This window comes from Neopelma chrysocephalum, unplaced genomic scaffold, assembly GCF_003984885.1.
Source record: "Neopelma chrysocephalum unplaced genomic scaffold, ASM398488v2 Primary Assembly neopelma1_61b, whole genome shotgun sequence".
NCBI lineage: Eukaryota > Metazoa > Chordata > Aves > Passeriformes > Pipridae > Neopelma > Neopelma chrysocephalum.
In genome coordinates this window covers 4,015,582-4,040,209 of record NW_020897717.1, presented here as the reverse complement: position 1 = coordinate 4,040,209, position 24,628 = coordinate 4,015,582, and the positions used below count along the sequence as shown (strand labels likewise).

The window sequence follows — 24,628 nt, the reverse complement described above, 5'->3', positions numbered from 1 at the left end:
AACAGCTAGATGACCATCAGGAGTATTTTCTTGAGGGCTGTCAGATTATGGCAGCTGAAAGAGACAACTGGGGATGGGATTGCCCTCTCTGTTGGTTCCTGCCAAATCACAGTTGTGCACTTACAATAGCAAATCTGACTGTCTCTTTAACTGGTTTGCAAGGCAAAGCTAAGTGTTTGGGACCAGCAGAGATGGATTGCAGGATGTTTCTGGTGGGAAATACACTACCTCTGTTAATTGCTTCTTGAATAAATAGTTCTAATGTGAGTTACTTGAGACAGAGTAGAGAGCGTTTTTTCTTCTGCTTTGCAGTAGGAAGTCTTGTTTCCAAACTTGCAAGGAGGATGTAAATTCTTGGAAGATAGCTCTCTAAATCCAGATTACTACAAAACAGTATCCATAAACAAACTTCCTTACTTTCTCTCTCTCTTCCTTGTGTGTAGGGTTGTTGGGTGGTTCTGGATGGGTGGGTATGTCTGTCTTGCCTTCAGTGATGTTTCCAGAATTAGTTCTGTTACAGTACAAGGCATTAAAATACACCTGAAATATAAAAGATATATCTATATGGTCATATTGGTTAAGCAATAATAATAGGCTATTTTACTGAGACATCTGAATTGGGCACCAGTAAATTGTGGTCTCTTGCTTACCAGAAATGAGACAGATGCCATATAGTTCACAAGGGCTATGTTTTCATTCACTGTGCCTCTGTCTGAAGTGGAACAAGTTGTAGTATCTCTGTGAGAGGACTTTTGTTGAGTTCCTGGGGCATGTTGTGTCCTCCCTGTTCAATCGACTTCCCATTTTCACAGCAGCTTTGCAGTCAACCCTGAATATTTTCTTTGCGTATATTGGTGAAGGAAGCCTTCAGGTGCTGTGTAGAGATGATCAATAACCAAAGCAAGAAGTCTGTAGCTTCTTCCATTGCATAGGTTCTTGCCACTGTGAGGAATTAATTCATTTTGTTGGCAGTACAGACAGAACAGCCAGAACGGAGACCCAAAGGATATGGGCTAAATATTTTTCAGCTCTTAGCAGTAAAGACATCAATTGCATGATTTCAAAGGCCTGTTGTCAGTCTTACATGCACAGCATTTGTTTTTCTCTCTTAATGCTAGTATTGAATCACACCAATTACATTATTACAGTACACTGTGTAAAACATGCTGCCGTTCTGTATAGATGGGTTGCAGTGAATCTGGCAATTATGTCTATTATGGAAAGACACAAGTTAAACATTCGAATGCCCATGAATTAGGGGGCAGGCAGCAGGCACTCGTTAAAGATTTTAATTGCTTTCGTTTTCTTCTTTGGAAGAAAGCAGGGGGAGCCATGTTTCAAAGTGAGCAATTAAAGGATACTTCATAGCTAATTGCTGTGAGAAGGGGCTGCTACATGGAATATGCTCTATTGTAATTCGTATGATTGCTTGACATTTTATTAAGAAGCACATCTTTGTACTGTGGTAAAATTTAATTTTCTGCAGCGTAACTGCGTGCGTAATAACTGCTGAAGTAATGGCTGTTTGGATTTGCTGTGGCTCTTTTCCTTTCTTTGTGAAATAAACATGCCATAAATAAGGGTCGTTGATATACTGCAAATCCTCTGTGGATAGGTGGCTTATCTAGTTTGCAGGTAAATATATTGTCTATGTGGATAGGAAGATATAAGCTTTCTGTAGCTCTGCCGGGTTGTTAGTTGCATTGCAGATGCCCAGAAAGGCAGATCTCTTACCTGCTTTCAGAGCCAGCATAGGTCTGAAAGTCCCATATGGTGATATTGCTGCAGTTTGGAGCCAGATCTGAAAAGCTCTGCCAACCTCAGCTGATTCTGTGCCCTGTCAGGTTGAACACCTGAGCTGGGCATCTGGCACGGTGCAGACACTGTGGCTGAATGCTGCTTAGCTCAGGGGTATCAGCCTGGGCTGGAACCTTTTGGGGGGGTGTGGTCTGCAGATGGGTTGTGTCACTGGCCTGTGGAAAGGGAGGGCTGAAGATGCTCGCTGTCCTGTGTCAGGGCTGACTATGAAATGTGTCCAATCTCCCCAGATAGGACTGGTGTAATGTCTGACCCACTATGTGCACAGCTAATTGTGCCTAATGCATCCCAAAATACACAAATGCGATGTGTCTCTGGGTTGCTTGATTACCTAGGAGTATCTCAAATAAAGGGGCATTGACTGTATATTTTTGCTCTGTGTAGTGCAAGTAACACTGACTCCCAAGGGTGAAACTTATGTTGGTAGCATTAGTGACCTTCTCTATCCCTCAAAAGAGTCTTGAAAAGAGGTTCTTTTGATGGTGTGACTCATCATCTCTCTCCATCCTGCTTTTGTGCTGTGAGGCATGTCTGTGTGACAATGGGAACAGCTTAAATGGAATAGTCATGCTGGGGGTGTTAAAAATGTATTTGTAGCTGTGTTTTACTGCTGCTTATAGTGGAGGAGGAAGTAATGTGGTAGGACAAATTGAAATTGCTGCTTATGTTATTGATACACCGCTTGAGACCAGTGTTCTACAAATAACCTTTTTTCCATTTGTGTTCAGGAAAATTAGTGTCTGAAACAACAGAAACACAGGTACTGAATGCAAAAGGAAGTATCTCTATACATTTCACTAAGTAGAATTCCCCATCCAACAGAACTGGTGTATGCTGTGTTGCAGTAACTCTACAAATCCTCTGCACCAGCAACTGTCAGGATTTCTCACTGATAAAACTAACACTTACAAAAATATAAACATAGGTAAAGACAAAAAAATCTCCCTTCTAATAGTTATCTAGGTCGCAGCATACTTCCTTCTGTGAGAGGCAAGCCACAGAAACATGCCAGTTTCCCTGAGTGGGTTTCAGGACACAGTGATTCATATTCCCTTCTGTGCCCTACTGTATGTAACACTGCAGTAGTAAATTATACCTTGAGTCTTGGGTTGGTATTTACATTATTGTGTTAGACACACTCCATATTCTTGCTACCATTCAGTTAGTTTCTTAGGAGGTTTTCACCTTTTGGTTTGTTTTTTTTTTTTTATGTCTCTGTGATAGTGTGGGCTCTTCTTGATTATTTTTTTTTTTTTAGAGCAGCTGGAATTAGCAATTGTAAATAGAGTCAGCATTAAAAAAATTGTTGGGATAGAAGTAACGATGAATTTGCCAGTGGCAACTTTTATGCATGCAAGCATAGAGAGTGATAGTTTGCAGAGATGACCTATGGCTTTGAGATTTGAAAGCTTGAACAAAATCATCAAGTTTATGACCTTCATGGAAAGAATATTCATCATGCCTATGCATATGTTGTTTTTAACTGCTAGCTGCTTGGGTGAAGTACGATATGTACACTATGTTCAGTATGATTGCAATTTTAGAATGTTGCATCCTTGTAATATGTCCTGTATTCCTGCTTTTGCAGGATTGAGATGCGTTCTTCCCTTTAGTACCAGTATCTGTGGCAGAACTTAATGTGCAGTCATCGGTTCTGGTCAATTTTCTGTCTGTGCTAATGTATCCACTTGAAAATCATAGCTCGGTACTAGATGGATACCCAAAAAGGCATCAGGCTATAGCTGACTCTAATGGGAGGTTGATGATGAGATTACAGAGCTTGGGGGTGCTATCTCAGTAGCTGTTTTCTACAAACAATTGTCAGAAAAATGTAACCAGTGCAGAAAAAATTGTTAGTGCTATTGTATCTACGTAGGAGGATTCACTTGGCAATGAGGATCCTTTGGTATATGCCTTTACTTTAACTCCATTTTTCCTTTTAAAGTAGCAGTCTTGTGTTAAATCTAAGCAGAGCTTAAACATTTATTTGTTTTTAATTCTTATTTATTTCTGCTAGTAAAGGTAGACAAGCTGCGCTCCTGTAATGTGACAGCAGGATTATCTCTTTGAAGTTGGTTTCACCCTCTCATGCAACCTGTTGTTCTGAACTATTTTTTTAATCGCAAATTATGTCTTTTGCAGTAGCATGAAAAAGAAAAATACTTTTGTGGCTGCAGGAGTTGGTGTAAGTTTATTTGTGCAAATATTAGACAGTCTAATTTGTCAGCTTGCCTTTAACTGCAGTCACCATTTAGCTCTGGTTGTGATTGTGTTAGTTGTCAGTAATTGTGTTTGCAGTCTCGGCTAGAGGCTGTGATGAAGAGTGCTTGGAACTGGGGCATTACACAGATAAAATCATGATGAAACAGCTGCAGCTTAATCATAATGAAGTATGCGTGGGCTTTAAGGGCTGCATATTCTGGAAATTTTTATTACACTGAATTCCCATGTTTAACCTTTTTAGGAAAAAAAAAATCTCCCTACAATTAGAAAGAAATAGATATAAGATTATAGTAGTAAATATTATAAAATAAATCTCATAACCTTTCTGTTTCAGGGAGGGAACATTTTGTTTGTCTGAGGTGAAACTGCTGGCAATTTTCTTAATTTTTCTGATCTTTTAGATGTCTAGACCTGAGTGTCTGATGTTGCACCCCTTTCAGCTGAGGAGCCCAGGGCAGTGTGTCTGTGCTATCCGTAGGTGCTAGGGCTCGGTGGCATCTAGCACTCCCTCTCTCAGAGGCTGGGTAGTCTGGGTGAGGTCCTCTGCATTTGGAAATTAGAGGGGCATTTCAGTTTACTCTGGGATTGTAATCTTTCCCTTTGTGTTCTGAAAAGCACAAAGGGCTGGGATCTTGAGGTGAATCTGAGTCTGTGGCACGTGGTATTTTGGGACATCCTCACAAATACCTAAACTGATTATTTTCTGTCAAAAGTAGTGTTTCTTCCTGATCTAGGCCAAGTAATCACTGATAGGTTAGCAAAATTAACACATATATTAAAAAAAATAAATTTGGTATTGCATTGCCCGAACTACTAATTGCTTTAAATTGATGACAGACAAATCTGATTACTAAGGCAACCTGCTCAAATTAAAAAATCAAAAGTGAGTAGCAGAAAAGAATAACAAAAACACATGCAATTGTGAAGAAATCAAGTGTGGACACAGAAGATAAACTATCAACCATGGAAGCTGTTATTGCAGTTGCAGGCAATTGAAGTAATAAGGAAGATGGTTTAAGGATGGCCTTGAATTTCTAATTATTGAGGAAATAAGGAAGATGTTTTAAGGATGGCCTTGAATTTCTAATTATTGAGGAAATGGGATCTGGTAGGTCTGTTTCATAATGCTCTAATTCTGTGACACAAATCCAGATGAGGTATTCCTTGCAGTTCCTTTCTGTACGTACAGCTATCTTCTTGAGTTTGCTTCATGTGGATATAAAGTACCTCTGTGGAAGCACCTTCCTTATGTTGGGATAAATTTAAAAAAAAAATAAATCTTGAGATGATATTAAACAAAATGTTATGAGTGATGGGTGTAGCTTGCTATGGAGGAGTCAGTTCTCTTTTGCTCTTTTGGAGTCTGATGCTTCATTTGTGTCTGTGCCTAGGCAAACCGGGATGCAGTGATCAGCCGAGCCCCAGACCAGCAGGATGACCGAGCTGTCAGCCTCCAGGATGCCTCTGCAGTCTATGACCTCCTCAGCATCACACTGGGCAGAAGAGGGCAGTATGTGATGCTGTCTGAGGTACCTCCTCCGCACTCTGCCTCAGCTGCCCCTTGAAACGTGCTGGCAAAGCCCCTCTTTGCAGTAACTTGATGGGGAACATGAAAATGAAACACACCAGTTGGCAATTAGTAGAAAAAGCTGCAGACCTGTGGCAGCACAGGCATGAAGTGCACACAGAACTTTTGAGACATTGATATAATTTATGTGGGCACTTGAACAAAGTTGCTGCCATTTGAAGTGATGATGTATGCTAGCAAGTCCCATTAATTGAGAAGAGGAAAATGGTGTCTTAAAAAAAAAAAAAACAAACCCCCAAAAAACACCTGGGTCCTGGGCCACAACAGATTGTTTCCTGACCCAAGCAGCAGTCTTGATGAAAGGTATAATGAGGAAAATAAATAAAGAAAATTCTGATATTTCTCCTGTCATTTCTTTCTCAGTGCTTGGAGAGAGCCATGAAGTTTGCATTTGATGAGTTTCACCTCTGGTACCAGCTTGCCCTGTCCATGGTAGCTTGTGGAAAGGTAAGGTTCAAACTGAAGGACTTAGAAAGGGCACATTTTCCTCTGGCAGAGTGTATCTAGATTACTTGTTTGAATGTGCAAATCCATGTATTTTGTGGGAGTAGGGCCATCAGGCGACTATGTTGAAGGACAGTGCTCTCCTTGTAGTCTCCAATTGCACTTTGTGGTCAGGTGCATGCATTTGGTATTGAGTAGTGTTCTTTCCATGTCGTGTTTGTTTCTCATTATCAGGAGAAAATGAATTTTGTGCATCCGTGCAGGTTGCTGAGTGTTGTACAGCTGTCCGTTCTCTGCAGGTTCAACATAAATGTGCTTAGTATAAGAAAGAACTGATGTCTAAAACTCAACTCACTCTGTGTCTTTGGGCAGTTGACTTAAGCTGCGGTTTCTCCATATGATCAAGGAAATGTTAATGTTTTGTCATAGAGAGCTTGCAAGGTTTAATATTTTTTAAATGCTCGGTACAAAATATACTTTAGAAAAAGAAAGCATGTGTGAATATTGGAATGGTCATGTGTTTTAGCATAAGTGTTGTTTTAAAATTAGTATAATATTTGTGAAAGTTATCAGTAAACCATTGAGATGGCTGAAATCTGGTTGTGAAAGGTAGGCAGTGGCAGCAGGAGCTTTTTTTTATTAGTGTTAAAAGAGTGGACTTACTGTAGGAAATGTAGATGGTACAAAATGTAACCTGTTCTTTCTGGAGTCCCCACCTACACTTTTGGGAGGTATGAGCAAATTGATGCTATGCACTGGTAGACCACTTAATGTGGTCATATATTCTGTGCCCATGGAGTGTACAGGAATCCATGGAGACCACCAACTAGCAGTCATCTGGCACATTGCAGGTACTACTGTCCTTTTATGCCTATAAGCTAAGCTGGAAAGAGTGGCTTTGGCATGGACATGGGAGATGAATCTGCAGTGGTATGCTTTTGTAAAGAAATTGTCATCTTGTGATGTATAAGTGGCTGCAAAACTTTCAAGATGTCTGAAGGGATTCCTTGACTTCTGTAAACATAGGCAATGCCTTATCTTGGAAGAATGTCAGTTGTTAAGCATTATACTTCAAGAAAATGGCAGAAAACCAAGAGAAAGTCTAATAAAGAGCATCAAATATGGCTAAGGGTATAGTAAGCAGGACTGAAATGATTAAGAGAAACAAGTCTTCAAGAGCTCTTAAAAGAAGGGGTTAATCTTGTCTGTGGTGGGTAGGACAAGATGTGATGGCTTCCAGTTGCATCAACACAAGTTCATGTGTCCTGTCAAGAGGCAAAAAAGGATAGTGGAACACTGGAAAAAGATTGCCCTGTGGAGGTTGTGTGGAGCCTGCATCATTGGGCATCTGTTGAACACCCTGGGCAAATATGTAGTGCCACCTCTGTGACGCACCAGGGGTGTACTCGGTGGGACCGTGCACACTCTTGACTCTGTTGTGGAACTCTACAGTTGTCTCTTTTTGAATAGAACAGATATAGCTGATTTATGAGATACCAAAGCTTTGGCAACACATATTAGGTCAGTGGGGAGCTGAAGGGAGATATTTGGGCAGAAAGAGCCTTGCAGATTCCTATAGAAGTTCAGTACAAGCATTTCAAAATCCAATTCCAAGTATGAAAACAATGGCTGGACTCAATCATGTATAAGGAAACCTGAAGCTACTAATGGAATACTTAAACAATGAGCTTGGTGACATGGTGCTAATACCTTGCACTGGCCTATGTCAGGTCGGGGGTTTACAAGTCATGTCCAGCTCTCCTTGGCATTCAGCTGGAGTTAGCACAGTCCTGCCCTCTGTGTCTTTACAAATCCTCCAGATACTTGATCTCTTGATACTGAGGACAACAATGACTGCATAGGCTATGGTGGAAAGACACAGTATCTTCCCATATTCACAGGAATTGTCTGAGAGCTTTATCAGCTTTTTACAAGTTGTGTGACCTGTTTCTGAACAGCAGATAATGCTGTAGCTCTAGTGATCTGCTGGAGAGCAAATCTAGATTTTTAACTGCCAATGGTTGAGAGTGAATGTATGCAGAGAATAACTGTGGTTCAATCGTAGGTTAGTATGATGATTAAAAATGCAGTCTGATCTTTACCTTCTAATAACTTGCATGGCAATTCTGTCCCTGTCCCTATATGTTTGCATACTTCTTCACCTTCCCTAGAAATTACTGAATATTTGGTACTTAAAAAAAAAAAAAAGAGCAACACAAGTATCCGTCTCTATAACTGCCCTGTCTTTTCAGATTTTCAAGTATGTCATGTCTTTTTGCCTGTACTTTAAATATTTACAAGGTAAAATGTCCTATCTTGCCTATTGATGTAAAAGCTCTAAATGTTCTGAGCCCTATATAGGTCAGAGGGAATTCCCTTACCCAGCAGTCCCATCTGTGCAGTATTTCGCTTCTAATCCCAAAGTATTCCCTGAGGATTCCTGTCGTATACTCTGCAATGCGTCATCTTGCTAATGGGAAATGTGGCATACATTTTTATGTTGCTTTGGAGCTTGATAGCAGGACAGAGTTCATTTAAAAGTAAGTGCTCCAGCGTTGTAGAAAGAACTGATGAGAAAACAATGTGGTCTGTCTAGACTGCAGAATGCAGAGTATACTTGAGCTTTTATAGGTAAAGATCTGTTTTCACCTGTCTCAGTCACAGCCAATTCCTGATCTCATTTCTTGGTAATGAAATCTCACATCCTGCAGCATTACTCGTTCTGCAGTACAGCAAATCATGCTCATAAATCCTGGGCACAACAGGAACAGTTCTATCAAGCTGTAAATGCTGGAAACTTTGGTTTATCTTTTTTTTTTTTTTTAATATGTTTTTAGGATTTTCAAACTTTGACCTTCTTGAAAGTGCTGTAAAATCCTATCTTGCCTTCTATTCTACACTGAATTTGACTACTGTTACTTTTATTTTGTTTATTCATTTTCAGATTAAGTCAATCAAGTCGAATTTCAAAGTCGTTTAGTCCTCTGCCAGCCAAAAATTGCCAAATGGTGATTGTCATTTTTCACAAGTGATCAGTCTGAATGTCAAGCCAGTCACCTAGGCTCATTACTGCATGTAGGCTCGAGTTTACACATTATTCTGAAAAACATGTGTCTTAACAAAAATAGGCACATGACTTCGGTAAGTTCCTACAGGCCTTGGGGCTTCTAAAACAGTGAATGAAAAAACTCAGAGAAGCATAACCTTCCTGTCTGTCTTTTATCCATTTAGGTGGTGGAAATAGTGAAGTAACAGCAATTTCACTTCCCTGTGTTTCTCAGCAACTTGCATAATGAGAAAGATGGTGTGGTCTGGTTGTTTTTTAACCCGTTCTTTGAAATGCCTGTTATACTGAGCTGTATATTCTCTAAACAAAGAAGGCATGTATACTTAAATTACTAAAATCCACCATTATATTTGGAAGACTTATGTAGGCAATTTTAGATGAAATGCTGAGAAAGCCTAGACAATGGCAAAGACATGGTGAGAGTTGTCCTATGTCACCAAGTGCAGTTCTGGATAGGCAAAAGACTTTTAAATTAGTCTAATGCCTTACCCTTGTTCTTGTGGTGCTGGAAAACTGAATGCTGGGTTCTTCAAAGATGCTTTAAGTTGCTTCTGCTGGTAATAACCTTGGCAATGTGGTAATACAACAGCTAGAGGCTGAGTGGGCATAGCAGCTCCCTGGCTCTGCTGCCATGCATGGAAAGGCTGGAGCCTGATTGGCGAGTGGTATGATAGCCGGATGCCATCTGGCAGAGTCCTCAGGCAGTGAGATGAGCCACTGTCCTGCTGCCAGAGTAAAATGAGTGCAGACAGTTGCATCTGTTTGTCTCAAGATTTTGAAAAAGTGACCAGTATTCAGCAGCATGGGGAAAGGAAGGACCAAACTCTCATTTACAGAGTAGAGATGACTTTGTAGTCTTGACAGTGCTGAAGAGAGAGAGAGCTGCTTGGGGCAGACTTCTTCTCTGCTGCTGCTTTCCAGCTAAACACTTTCCACTGGAGGTCATGCAGGTTACCAGCACACAGCTCTCCTGCAGACTAGGGTAGCTCTACCAACATTTCTGAAGTTGGAGGCAAAATTGTCATAGTGTCTAGATGATGTATTACAAGCACAAGGGATGTGAAATAGGGTCCTTGTGCACTCGCAAGCATTTCATTGGCCTTGGACCAGTTGGATCAGTTACATGTTCCTTGTTCGGATTTCTGTCCCCTTCCACACCTAATACCCTCACCCGAGACCTAGCCCTGGTGTTCCAAAGTGTCACTGGAGCTCTCTGGGAGTAGAGACTCGGGAGCGCATCGTGAGTGGGCTCTAGGTTAAATTTACGGTATTTAAGAAAGTCTTCTAGATCTGCATTGTGAGTGTCTTTTTTACCTGTCACATTGCTTAAGGGAAAGATAAACTGTGAAAATATGTGCCTTCAACAACATGAGGCAACACCAATGCCTCTCTTCTACCTACTACCCAAGGAGACAAGATTTGTATTTAGTGACAATGATTTGCTGTTTTCCTAAGGGTAGTGAGAGAGGGATTCTTCAAGGATAGCTGTGAAATTATTCTGTGAACAACGAGTCTACTTTGTCTAAAAGTGCTGGATGCCCTAACTGAGCCATTCAACTCTCATGAGTCTTAATCTCTCATGTCCAGTGAATGTTTATTGTTGTTGGTGTATGGAGTACATAGAAACATTTTCACGCTCACGTTTAATGTTTCTACCCAAAAAACCCCCACAACACAACTTGGTTAGTGAATTAAGAGCTTTAGGATGTGTGTTTTTTGAGAGGAGGGGTGGGGAGCAATATAGCCTTAGCCAGCTGAAGGAAGCCTGGAGCATCTGCTAGGAGAGGATAATCTGCTTTTACCTCTCATACTGTATTCTCATTGAGGGGATGAAGTGCATCAAAAAGTGACTAAAGAAGAGCTCAGGAACAATTAATAGGTCTGTGGGGAAAAGCCTCTGTGAGAGCTCACTGGAGCTGGAAGCGGGTACCTGGAGGCAAGGGCTGTGTTCAGCAGGCCTTGTATTGCTGATGTGTTCCTGGGGTGCCTGGCACGAAGCTCTCTAGCCCCTGGGAACATTGTCAGCTCAGTGCTTGCCTTGAGGACAGCAACTGTGTGACTTCAGAAACAACTGCATTGTTGCTCATCACCCCCAGCCCCTGATAGCCCATACTAAGGACAGCATAGGAAAAATGGTCAACATTACCACATAGATAGATAGATAGATAGGCTTGGCAGTAGGGAATATAAGCTCCAAGCTTGCAAAACCAGGCAGATAAAGCAGCTTTCAACTACGCGAAGTGCTCCTTTCTGCTCGTACCCTTTATGTTTGTTCATGTTTAAGGCACAGAGGAAGAAATCGTCATGCTTGTCTACCTGAATGGTTTTCTTAATCACATAACAATTCAAGAGGCGTCTTGTGTTATACAAGGGAAAATAATCGCATCTTCCTTGGCATATGTCATTCAACTGTGTTTCTGAGGGAGCAGGCTCCAGCTCTTCCCAGAGCTAATCTTGCAGTGTCACTGTGCTACCCTTGGCTGCTCAGCAGTTGGAGATGTTGCAGCCTTGCCCAGAGCTTGTTCTGGCAGCATTTTTAGGATTTTGAAACCAGTCTTACACAGCCATGAACTTTGATTTTGGAGCCCTGAGCAAGTTGCTAATACATACTGGTCATAGCCAAATAACGACAAGCTAATGTCTGAGCTGCTCATATCTGTGTTGCACCCAAAAAAAAGGAATCTTCCCCTTATTTAAACAGTGCAGCAATAGCAGATGTCTCTAAGTGCTTCGAGGAGCTTCAAGTTTGACTCAGCCATGCCTGTACTGCCAACATACAGCTTTCCAGAAGGTTAGAAGGAAAGTTATAAATATATTTAATACATAATTCTGCAGCAACAGCAGACAAATTTTATGATTTAGGCTGTTCCTTCTGTTGGTTTCCTTGCAAAAGCTTAGGCTGGTTGCTAGGCAACTGGCATAAAAAAAGTACATTTCTCTTTGTATTACAGGCAGGAACCTTGGGAGCAGCAGAGGCCTCAGATGGCTCCTTAAATAGCATTGCTGGGGAACGAAAGTTAAAATATTGAACATCCATTGGTTAAAGATCGTGTTACAAAGGTCAGCTATCTAGGGGATATTCAATAGTTTGGTTTCATTTGGCGCAAAGGAAAGATTAGAAGGGAGTTTGCCTGTGTGCTGTAGATAGTACAAAAAATGGAAATTTCCTAAGATGCCTGGCTGTCAAGCAGAATACCTAGGTGGACTATATAATTACCTTCAGGCTTAACTCTCTTTCCTTGACAGAAAGTGTGAAGTGAGGTGTTTGTCACAATTAACAAGGACAAATGTATGCTTATAGATCTTAGAATTTAAGAGGTACTTTTAAGAGGGAGTATTGGAAGCTGCTTAACTCCAGTGCTCTAATTTGCTAAATATGCGGTAAAAGAAAAGGGAGAGAATTGGTCCTCATGTTAAGAGAAGTAAATGTTAGGGGAATAATGTTTATGCTGAGGGATTCACAGAAATCGCTGAATTCAGTGGAAGGGTAACATCAAAACAACTAATTCCAGAGTTCTCAATTGCTGGCTCAGACTGTCATCTTTCTGTTGGTTCAAGGTCATTTATAGTTAAATGTCTGTGAATCCCAGGATACAGGGAATATTAATTCTTGCATAGTGATGAAAGATTTCCTCTCCTTCCCCACAATCCCTTTGAAATAATGCAGTTTTTAAAGTCAGACAGGATGATGCTAGAAATATAGCAGTACTAGTTGTGGAGATCATCTCTGTACTAAACTGCCAGGTGAATTGGGAATGAGGCTGTCTACCAAAACCACCACTGTGAGGTGAAAAGTTTTTCCCTCTGGCTAAAGAGTATTACCAAAGAAGCAAAAAAACTAGAAAAGTCTTTGGAACCTTTGCAAGAGGAGAGCAACTATTTATAGCGTGTCAGAGTTTGTCTGGCATGATTTACTGTCTGGGAATTCTTCTTTCTTTTACTTATATCTCTGGTTTCTTATCTTCTAAACATGAAACAAGTTGCTAACATCCTTCTTTTGTTGCTTTGGTATAGTGAGAGAGCAGAGGAGGGGAAAGAAAATTATGCTGGAGTAAGCTAGGAAAACCAGCATTTGGGCAGCATCTATGAGTTTATCATAACGGATGGCAAGACCTCATGTACAAGAATCTTTGAAGAGTATGTCTTCATGCTTCATTATTGAATTAGTAAATGGGGAATGAGAATTGTGTTCTGTATTTGGATAGTTGTTTTTCTTTACATTTTACTCCCTTAAAGGATTCAAAACCATGGCTGCTGTAATTACTTAGGGGAAGGTGTCCTCTCCTTCCTTCTCCTTCCCCATAGCTTCCTTGTGATTTCTTACTGGAGATCAAGAAGTGCCCTTGCCCCCAAATTCCATGTGGTACATACAGCTCTTTCAGAAGCCTGTATCAAAAGCAGGCATTTATCAGTATTGCTTTCTACTTCCCAGAAACTGCCTAATTTTTTTCTCAGAAATTATTGTGGAGGATGTTTGTGATCTCTGCAGAAGAAAAATATGGTATGTAAGTAGATTAGATGAGAGGAAAATTGACAGAGAAAACCAGCTTTGTACAGATCTTGGATTTAAATATGCAACAGTAGTGCCATGTTCATCTTTGTCTCCATTTTAAAAACCCTGAAGTTGTTGTTATGTGAAGGATGGAGATGCCCAATCAGGTATTTGAAATTCTTAAGTCCCTTACCCTTTTTGAAACTTCTTCGATGGCTGAACATTCTCATTAGAGCAACATTTCCACTCCATAACCTGATTTGAACTGTGTGCTTTGTTGGTCATAACAAAGGGAGGATGGTCATGAATCTTAAATCTGATGAAGATCCCAAGGCTGAGAACTTCTACGTTAGACCTCCCATAAGCAAAATTGAAACCCCCATGAGGCAGCTGTCAGCAAGTTTGCCATTTTTTTAAACCATGTCTGTTTAACAGGTGTGTGTATGTTTGAGGGAACGTTAAAAGCCTTCTTCCCAGAGAGAGGCAAAATGAGACCCAGAGGCAAATCCCTAGTTTTCTGAAGTCCTTGGGAACTGGTTCCAGTGCAGTCATTATAATCCAGCAATTAGCAAGCTAAACAGAAAGAGCTGAAATCCTGTCTTGAATTATGATGTGAGCCCCTCTAAAGCTCAGAATTTTGAGTAGGAAGCATGCACTGAATTGGAGTTCAATTTCTGCTCTTCTCAAAACATTTCTCACCAATAAATCTAATTATTATTGCCTTGCAGTGAATCTCACAAACAATGCGCTTGGCTGCCTGGTCCACCCACACAAAGTGAAAGAATATGTACATTTTAATTATCAGATTATTTCAATGTTGTACAAACACTGTTTCATATTAAGTATTTTTACAAACCAGTGACATCTGTATTCAGTAATGAGTGGATAGTATTTTTCCCTTGGATATTAATGTCTGTAATTAGTATCTTTAAGAAACCTTGATACTATATGTCATGCCAGTCTCCCCTAAGTAAGGTCACTGTGGAAGTGGGATATTATTTCTTCTGTCATTCCTTGACTAACATTTTCATCATCTATATAAAATATCTGCTGAGTAAAGTTTTCAAGGTGAAATTATATAACGGCTCTTGAATTTTTAAAATGCAGCTGGGGAGAAAGGCTTCATATCACCCTGTTTCTAAAACCCCTTCTGCTCCATATGTTTTAGTTGCAAATTTTATAAACCTTTTTAAAGTGACATAACTTTGTAAATGTTTAAGAAGCAGGGTAGAAACTGTGGCTCTCGCTCTTGTAAACCGATGTTCAGAAGCTCCCGAGTGCACGTAATAAAGTGACTCCACATGTGAGGTGTTTGGGTGTAGGCACAGGCTGGGACATTCTGCTTTGCAGCATTGAGTAGTCACTGTTTTGCAGTTGCCTCCTGAGCAGACTTGGGACTTGTATCACTTCTCTTCTAATGTAGACCTGGGGAAGTCCTGCAGCTGTGGCCCAAATTAGGACAGGCCTGTCACTGCTTTGATTTGTGCTAGTGCTGGTTGTGCTGACCCATAGGAGAGCTGTCACCAGCTCCCTGGTGCCTCCTGCTTTCCCTGCAGTCATGCTGCTGATGGGGAGCTGAAAAACCACCACTGGGTTTAGTTTGTGTCTATTTCTGCAACCTTCACTATGGACAGTGTCTCTTACATATCTGGCCTTTTTAATTCACTTTTGCATGGTGAGATGACAAGGATGGGTGGAGTTCAGTTGCAGATATACTGACTGTCATGGTGCATGTTGTCCCACTGGCACATATATTTTTTCTAGAAGCACCTGTGAGGTTGGAATATATGTAGAAGAGGAAGAAGATGATGTGCCAGGTAGGTTCCTTGTGGGGTTACACTTGGATTTCCAACATGTGCAGTATGCTACTGGGAATACCAGCTGCTTGCAATGCAGGTAGCATTCTGTGAAAGAGAGGAGTAAGATGCTATTAAAACCTGAGATACCACTTGTTCTGAACAAATAGGTGTCAGAGAGGTTCATTCTGAGGGATGCTAGTCACCTTGTGACAGCAAAGCCCAGTGGTGTGTTCCTTCCTGTATCTAAGAGCTGAATTACCCGTGTCTTTATTTCTGAGAGGGATGAGGTAATGGTTCAAGCTCCAGACAAAGTTTATTGATTCCCATCTTTGCTCTGAGACAAGCTTCCTTCTGGCTTTAGGCAAATTGTGCGTTTTGAATTGTAAAATGGCAACTGTTTCCTTACTTTTATTGATCATACCTGATGCTCTAGGTAAGGGGAAGCAAGAGGAAGAACATAGGGCGTGCCATTGCTTTTCTTCAGACCACACATCAGGGTGTGCTTTTCAAGCGACAGGGTTTGCTCTCTGCTGCCGTGGAGCTTAGATCTTTGATTATGAAACCCCTCTTAGTATGAGCATGGCTGGTGTACATCTGTTTTTCCATCTTCTCAGACTCCCTTCTAAGCAAATTCCTAACCAGGCTTTTAAATGCAGTAGCAAGAGGTGGACCTTCAGTTCTGTGGAGAAAGGAGTCAGCAGGCACAGCCCGATTTGATGTGGCAGGAGGGAGGGGAAGTGCTGATGTCTGGTGGGAAGCTGCCATGCAGGGAATTGCAGCAGGCACCAGACCCAGATGCCTGTGCTGGTCAGAGTTCTGGTAGGGAGAGCCTCTGGGGGCCAGGAGGAGATGCCTGGGACTCGATAGGAATAGCTGTTATTTTGACTTTACAAGCTTCTGTTGCCGCTCTCCTGTATTATGGAAAGGCCATGACTATTTAATGTGCTTCTGAGCAGGAACACTGAGTCAGAGAGGCCTGCATGTGTCTTGGGACTATGTGGAAGAGTTTAGGAGGAAAGGGGCATGCAAGGAGAAATTCTAAAAGAATAAAACTTCTCCTTTCTCAAGGATGAGAAAATCTGAGTGCATCAGGGATCATTAGTGAGGAAGGTTTAATCATGATAGAAACTGTGGTTCGGGTGGGATGGGCTGGGAGACTGTGATAGGGTAACTTCTTTTGCCTCCTCATCAGCTGACTAGGTCTTCGTACCACCATCTCAGACCAGAGCTTTCCTCGTTCTCATTTAAACCATCTGAAATGTGGCAGCCATGAGTATGTGCTGTAAAAAGCAATGTTTGCAGAGCACATTGAATCATAACAGCTGTGTAACTGCTAATCTTAATAAGTGTCCTCATTAATAGTAACCTAACACCAGGAAGACAGCAAGAGTTTTACAGGCTTTCTTTCTAAGAAATATCTTGCTTGGAGTACCCACTGAACAGTGTATTCATCTGCAGTTGCTTGCTCCACCCTTTGTATGGTGGGGTCCCAGTTGTATTCTTGTATGTCCTGGAATTGCAGAAGACATAGAACAACCTACCAGGCAGATTACTTTAGCTGCACAAACCTCTCTGAGTAGAGTTGACCTAAAATGTTAATGTACTGGAGGATAAGATCTTTATGATCTGTCTTACTGGGACATGGTTATGTGCAAGGAAAACTATAGCAGAATTCTTGTATATTGAGAGGGCAGAGTTAAAATAACCAGTGCATTAACAGCTAAGGAAAACTTTCTTGTGCACAGCCAGGGCTGGCTCTTTGGTGTGTTTCCTCTGAGCGTAGGAAGGGCATGTGTTTGTGTGCACATGTGCACACAGGTGTCTGTGTGTGGAGGTGGGAATAAAGTTGCTAACTTGTTGCTAACGTGATTCTTTTCTCCATAGTACTTCCTTGTACATGTCACTGAAATATCTTGCTTGGACTCTGTAACAGCATTGTCTAATCAGCCTTTTTTATTTCCTCCTTCTCTCTCTCCCACTTCTCTTCCAGTCGGCATATGCTGTGTCAGTGCTCAAAGAATGTGCTAAACTGCGACCTACGGATCCCACCGTTCCTCTTCTGGCTGCCAAGGTCTGCATTGGGTCGCTGCACTGGGTAAGCAAGCTGATGCAATTCTTATTATGTAACAGATCAGGTTCTGCAGTGGCAGTGCCACAGTGTAGTTGCAGTGGGAAGAAAGGGAATCCCTGCTAAAAATCATGCGCATGTGTACCTTTTAAAAAAGTGTAAATCCCAGCAAGAAATTTTGCAGTGAGTCGTTGAAATGTGTTTTACTGGCATATTAAAAAAAGGAGGAGGATGGAAAGCTGTAAGAGCCATGCTGAGGACTGCTTCTTCAACTGAATGTTGTGTTGAATTGGCCACTCTTGTAGCCCCTGAAAGAAAAAAGTTAATAGTTATAAGTGGACTGTTAGACAGTTTGAGTCCACTGGACAACTCAGTCCTGTATTCTTGAAGTTGCTGTATCAGTGTTTTGTGCTCTGGATGTGTTAATGTATGCCCCAGAAGAAGAGTGGGAGTGGAAGTTGGTGCCTGTGATTATCCAAAGGAGCAGAAACATGTCACTCTTTTGCTACTCGGTTTAATTAACTAAATAGCAACCTGCTGTTCTCACCTGTCCTCACCACGAGGTGTCCCTGCAGTCAGTGAAGGATTACAATTGCTAGTAGAAGTAAAACAAAGATGCAAGAAAACATGAAAGAAAACACTAAAAGAATCTGCCCAGATTTTGGTGAAAAGTTCTTTCACATTTGCTTTTGTTGTGCCCTCTTACCCCTGCCTCCCCATCCTCTCCATCCCTATGTGGTGAAAGCTGGTGTTCAGCTAAACTTGAGTTCTGTCAGTTGACACCACCATGAGGAAGGCCATCTGGTTATGTATGTTTTTGAATGAACTAAACTGTTCAGACTGTAATGGTTAAACTTATATATGAGTCAGCAAGAACTGGGCAGCATCTTGTTCTAGGAAAAATCTTCCAGGTCTGAGGGCATTCAGGGAATCCTTCCTGAGCTACCCAGCCTACCTCTGCTCTACATATGAGCAATTTAGCTTTGTACCCATAGCTCAGTATCTAAATTTTGAGGGCTGAAAGTCATTCAGTGATATAAAATAACATTCACAGTCAATATTATTTTTTAAAATGAAGCAAATAAGGTTTTTTTCTGTTCTTATAGATGTAAAACAATGTGAAAGTCGGGCATTACAAGTGTGTTGACCAGGCTTACTAATGTCTCTGATGAAGTTTTCAAAGCACAGCTAGCATATAAAAAAATACCTTGTTATAGAGACACTTAGAAAAGACAGTGAGGCTGTAATTCAGTTCCACCTCTGTCCTTGGGCAATCCCATGTCTTCAGACTTCTCATATATGGCAGAGCTGGTAAAGCAAAAGGCGAACCCTAAAAAATAAGAAAGGGAAGAAGGGAAAAATGAGCTGGTTTTGACTATTGCAAAGCAAGAGGGTTTTTTCTTTTATCTACTGCTTTTTCAGTGTTACTTAATCAGACTGTGGCTTAGAACTGGAGTGCAGTATGAAATGAAAACATGATTTCACAAGAGGGTAATTTTACTGCAGTTATCTAGAGCACAACCTTATGAACTAAAACCAAATTAAAAATATTCCTCTCCCCTCTTCCTTTCAGTCACTGGCCTGTGATCTACCCTCATATGAAACTTGATGATGGAATAGAAGAGTTTTAATTAAGGGGAATCAGAGGGAAATCAGAGCATCTTTTAAAAGAACTGAAATGATAGGTTCCCACATCTCACAGTCAAAGGGATGCTTCTGATATTACTGCCAGACTCCTGTGACTAATAAAGACCTTCCTGCTTAGCAGAGCTGTTTTTCTAAATGTCATCCTTACAGTAATTATTTGCATTTAAATTACATGGCAATCAAATCAGAATTGAATAATTTAAACTGGAAGTGAACAAGTTGATCAATGCCAGTATAAATAGAAAGGAGGGATAGACATGGCACGAGAACAGTCTAATGGACAAATATTAACAGTTGCAGATACTCAAATACGTCTTGCTTTTCAGAACATATAAAACATGATTAATTTCTCAATTAGGAAATATATCTATGTATTTGATTGCTGGCTAGGCAGGAAAAGGGTGAAATCAGATCAACATTTATCCAAATTAAACAGCTGATTTATGTCCTGCATCTGTCTACTATATGCTTTTGGTGCAGTATTATATCCAGTTTGTTTATAGCCCATGGGCAAACAGTACTTAGTCTTTTTTCAGTTACTAGCAATAGAGATAACCCCAAAACACAACATTTATGCAGCTGGATAATTACAGAATGTCATAAGGAGCACAGAACAGTTTCTTTCATGATTAATCTAGTGATCACTTAACTCATTTTGTTGGCTTTGTACATGATGTCTCAGCACACTTTAAAAACCAGGGGAAAAAACATTAATTGAAATGTAGTGTAGTGATTTACAACACTGAGGATGCTCAGATCACATCTATGAAATAATCCCTCAATGGAGAACAAATCAAAGTGAAAACATGCATACATTCATACAGTGCCATGCAAATCAATGTATAACAGAGCCTGATGCGGAAAAGAACTGAACCGCCCCCAGCTTCTGTTGTGACAGTATGACCAGATTATTAGCTGATGTAAGTTGGCACTACTCCACTGGCATATTAGTGGCACCATGCTGGCTTACATCAGGAGATGATCTGCCCTATCAACCACTAGCTTTTAGGATGGGGCCTGCAGTAAACAACTGAATGGTATAAGCAGTGTTTTGGTTACCTTTTTCAGAATTATAGTTTTTCAAAATCTTTTAAAAAATAAAAAATAAAAAAAGGTGTAAACAGTAAATCAATACTTGATTAATTCTAAAGCTTAAGCCAGTAGTCTTGGAGGACCAGAAAAGCTCCAAAACTAGTGCACCTATATAAACCACATTTGTATGGTCAGGATGCAGTCAGACCTGTACCTAATACAAATACAGAAGTTTTCAGCAAAGTTTGAATTTTTATATGCTGTATCTAGCCCATTACACAGGTGTTACAAATGTGTTTGTAGTGGGCTCAGAATTACTTTTGAGGCGTCATGCTGCTGAGCCTTCCAGTTTGCTGGAGTTTTGGCATGCGGTTTGCTGAATTTGCACGTGGATGATTTCTGTCATGTGAACACAAAGCCCATTTGTGTTTAGCCAGCTGTCTTTTAGCTTTCTAGAAGCTTTGGCTTCTAGAGGCACTAGGAAGTCTTTGAGTAGTGTAGTTCAGAGTATTGTTTTAAATTTTCATAGGAAAAAAGTTGAAGTAGCTTTCATTGGAATATGTCCATATTGAGGTTGTCCTGCCTTGCTCCACTATAAATTCAGAGTTCCGCTTACTAAAAGGCTTGCTGCAATTTCCTCTTTCACTCAGCCTTCCCTGGCGCGGCCTCAGCTGAATGCTCACTTGCCTATTTTGGCAGTGACTTTGAGTTGCAGCATGAGTTGTTGTTTTTAATATTTTAATAGTACAGTACTGTTAATTTCACTACTAATCTAGGTTCTCCAGGATCCTGTTATGGCAGGTCTTGTGAAAATACTAAAAAAGGAACTTCTGCCTACAGGCAAGTGTTAGATATTGAATTTCTCCATTTTAGGAGCCTTATTTAAAGCATTTAGGATTACTCTGATGCTTTCCTGTGTCTTTTATTCTATTGATTTCAATGGAGACACATTAAAAACTTTGTAAATACACACAGAGCGAAAAGGATTGCAGTGCTGGGATAGGCTTGAATCTTCTGGAACTCTGCTCTGACAGAAACCAGGACAACATGAGGCATGTTCTTACTATTTTCATTGCACCACAGTTGATACAATAGCAATAGTGGTGTTATGTAGAACTCCTGTAGCACTGAATGATGCCAGAATTACCAGCTGGTATGAACTTTTAAAGGGACTTTGTCCCATGGCGAAAGCTGAAGCAGAAGATGGTGCTGTGCCTGAGACTTTTCCCTCATTTCTTTCAACTAATATGCACAGCGAAGTGTTCTGCTCCAGCACTTTGCTGGGAAGACAGGGAATGTCAGGGAAAGGGAGAAGTGTGGTGTTGGGCCAGGGCAGACCATGCATGGAGTTGTAAAAACTGAGTAAGACTTACCGTGAGGTCAGGACGTCATGGTGTGTGTGTGTGTCAGGGGAGGCTGGCAGGATGTAGATTTAGAGCTGCATACTTCTGAGGTAATAGCTTATCGTTCATTACTTTCAAAGACCACTTAATCAGAGAGTGCTTCTCTCTCCTTCTGTCTGTTGTTGACCCTGCCACTGTAGATAATAAGTGCTGTGCATGTGCTTGTACCCAGTCACTTAGGAGCCCTGGAGTTGCCTGGAAATGCTTAGGTCTCATTGCAGTATGAATATTATTGAAAGATCAAATCTAGTCCTGTTCCCAGATTTATTCTGCCTGCTGAGTGGACATTCTAGAGGACTGACATCCCTGGGGTGAGAGGCTACTGAGAAAGCAATGAATGGCAAGGACCTACTAGAGATTTCTTATGTCTTTTAAAAGACATTCTTGCTTACATCCCCACTACTGTTACTGGAGCAATCCCATGGGTTTTAAACATTAAAAATTACCAAGAATTTTTCCTTCCATGCATCTTCTTTATGAACAAACCACTCTCACTGCAGTGGAGGAAAGGCATGAGTATTCCTAAGTGCTGGGGGCTGAGCTTAGACACAGAGTAAGTTGTTGGGCTTTGCAATGGTGACACAAAGAGAAAATGCTGACTGGACCAACCATAGAAAACACAGGATTTTTTTTTTCTGACACAGGTAACATATCATTAGCTCTATATGCTGTAAACATCTGTGGGGCAAAACCTTTTCATTAGAGTATGCCTTATTGACCACTTTCTTCCTATAATTTTTCCACTTAACATTCTCTTTTCACAATATTTATTTTATTCTCTTTGAATTAGTCTCTATACCTACAACCCAGTGTCATGAAAATCAAAAGAAGAGATCAATTCAACAAGGTAATATCATGTGTAATTTTGCATAGATACCCTTTTTGTAGGATTTGGGTCACTTAAGTACTTGGGTATCATTTGGTGTCACAGGTGTCCAAACTCACCTACTACACTAACCTTCTCTGCTGTCCTAAGTCCACAGTCATTTGATGTATTTTCTGCCTCTTCCCTTGTGTGCTCCCCTTTTTTGGCACAGCAAGGTGCCATTTTCATGCTGCTGTACGTCATCAATTTGTTTATCTTCAGTTATTCTAAATGTGTGCTGGTGAGAACTGCAGCTCTCACTTAGTCCTGGAGGGTGTTGATTCAGTGGGGTAGGGCTTGAGCTTTTCTAAAAACAAGCTGGTGGCAGTTGGAAACCAGCTGGGTGGCACTAGGCCAGGGGACAGCACCTGCTGTTCTCCACTCCCTTGTCAGTATGCCTCTGGGCTTGGCTGGAGCACACACCAAAAGCTGCAGTCAAGTAACAAGGGTGGCTGGAACAGCCAGTTTCTGTACCGGAGGAAACATCCCTCAGGGTAACACAGCTAGCAACTGTTCTTTTTCTATCAAACATGATGGAGGCAGTAGAAGGGGAAAAAAACCAACCAGCCTTACAGTATTACCACCTCATTGGTGTGAGTTCAGTTTAGCAGTCTGTCTCTCTCCACGTGCCAGGTGTCTGCCTGTTTCTGGTGTGGTGGAGAGGTTGCTTAGCTAGTGCTTCCAGGTGCCTCCTGACAGTTTATATAGCTTGAGTTCAAAGTGCAAAAAGTTCCTCTTAGGTTCTTTTTCCTCCATACATGCTTTCTGAACTTTCTTCCATGCAAGTCTTGGAGGCAGGGAACTTCTCCCTGCAACCTGGGATGCTGCCCTTCTCTCCATCAGCTTTTCAGTGCCAGGTATGCAGAAGTCTATAAGAACAGTAAGGGCCAAATTGGAGGTATATCTGTATGGCTTTGAGACTTTGTTTCTTGCTTGCTTCTGAGAGAATAAGAAGTGGCGACACTAAGGAAACTGAATTCTAGCTGTTACTGGCCCAAAAAAGTACTTTTTCTATGGTGTTGGGAGCTGCTAGCAACTAGGTAACAGCAGAACACTGTGCATTTCCTAATCACAAAGTGATGCTGTGCCATGCCTGCTGTGCAGAAGCTTACTGGCAAGGGCCTGTAAATTGCAACAGGAAGTTTTGATGATGTTTCTTGCCCTTCCAATGCAGTATTATGTCACCTTAACATTGGAGTACTCTTCTGAAGTGAATGAATCACTTAGGTGCCCTTCATACTGAGGCTGGCTCCTGGCTGTGCAGCAGGAGTAGGAATGGACATTTTGATTCTCTTGATAAGCTTTCTGCCACTCAGCTCACTTCTGTGTACCTTGAACTCACAACTTCTGTGAGTCCCACAGGGTGAGATTTTACATACCTGGCACCACATGGGGAGAGGAGAAAGAGGGAGCAGCTCCTTCTTCAGTTCATGTGGCAACATGAAGGAGAATGGTTCTATCTAATGGGTTACTGAAGGGGTTGATGCCTCATTTGATGGCTTCCCCTTTCCCTTTCTCATCACTGCAATACAGAATGGAGACATCTCATGTCTTTAAGGACCCCCACAGACACAGCTTTACTGGCAGATCACAGCTCAGGCTCATTGCTGGTCCCTCACTTGGGTGTATGGAGAGGGAGTTTTTATCCAGACTGCAATCTGGTATTCCTTGCAGTTTAGTTGGTAGCTCCAAGTATGTCCCAAGGAGGTTATTTCTGTTTGAGATAGGAGTTTCCAGATTCACAGTTGACTAGGTAATCAGGAAGACTGATGCACTGCAGAGTTGAACCTCACAGTGGGTGATGTGAGTGAAAGGTTTGGCTTTTCACACTTGCCCAGGATGATTGAAGAGTAGGAAGATGGGAGAAGAGGGGGCAGATGGCTGCCACAGCAGGGCTGGCGGGGTAAGTGTCTCAGTGCTGAAAGAAAGAAAAGTAAATGTTCTCATAAACAGAACCAGCTGTGCTGCAGTTTGCAAGGCCACTTATTTTCAAAGCAGACTTCAGCTGACCTAAGTTTGCATTCATAAGAATCTTTGTGGCTAGTCAAAGTGCCATTAGTGTTTAATATGAATAAATGTTTACAAGAATGTGCTGGAAGTGCTGTTTCAGCCATTCTGAAAAGTTGTAGTTTTAGATTAATCCAGGTGGCCCTGGATAACTGGCAGGCAAGAAGGCTGAATG

The 24,628-nt window shown here is 41.2% G+C and overlaps 1 protein-coding gene across 6 annotated transcripts in view; it reads left to right on the top strand.

Moving 5' to 3' along the window:
* The window catches only part of TTC7A (tetratricopeptide repeat domain 7A), a 174,885-nt gene that overhangs the window by 38,563 nt on the left and 111,694 nt on the right, over positions 1 to 24,628 (top strand). For all 6 annotated transcript variants that reach the window (XM_027681967.1, XM_027681968.1, XM_027681971.1 and 3 more), the window contains 3 exons: positions 5,433 to 5,570; positions 5,993 to 6,076; positions 17,422 to 17,526. In XM_027681967.1, coding sequence (XP_027537768.1) covers positions 5,433 to 5,570; positions 5,993 to 6,076; positions 17,422 to 17,526 — 327 coding nt within the window. The remainder of the gene's footprint in view (positions 1 to 5,432; positions 5,571 to 5,992; positions 6,077 to 17,421; positions 17,527 to 24,628) is intronic.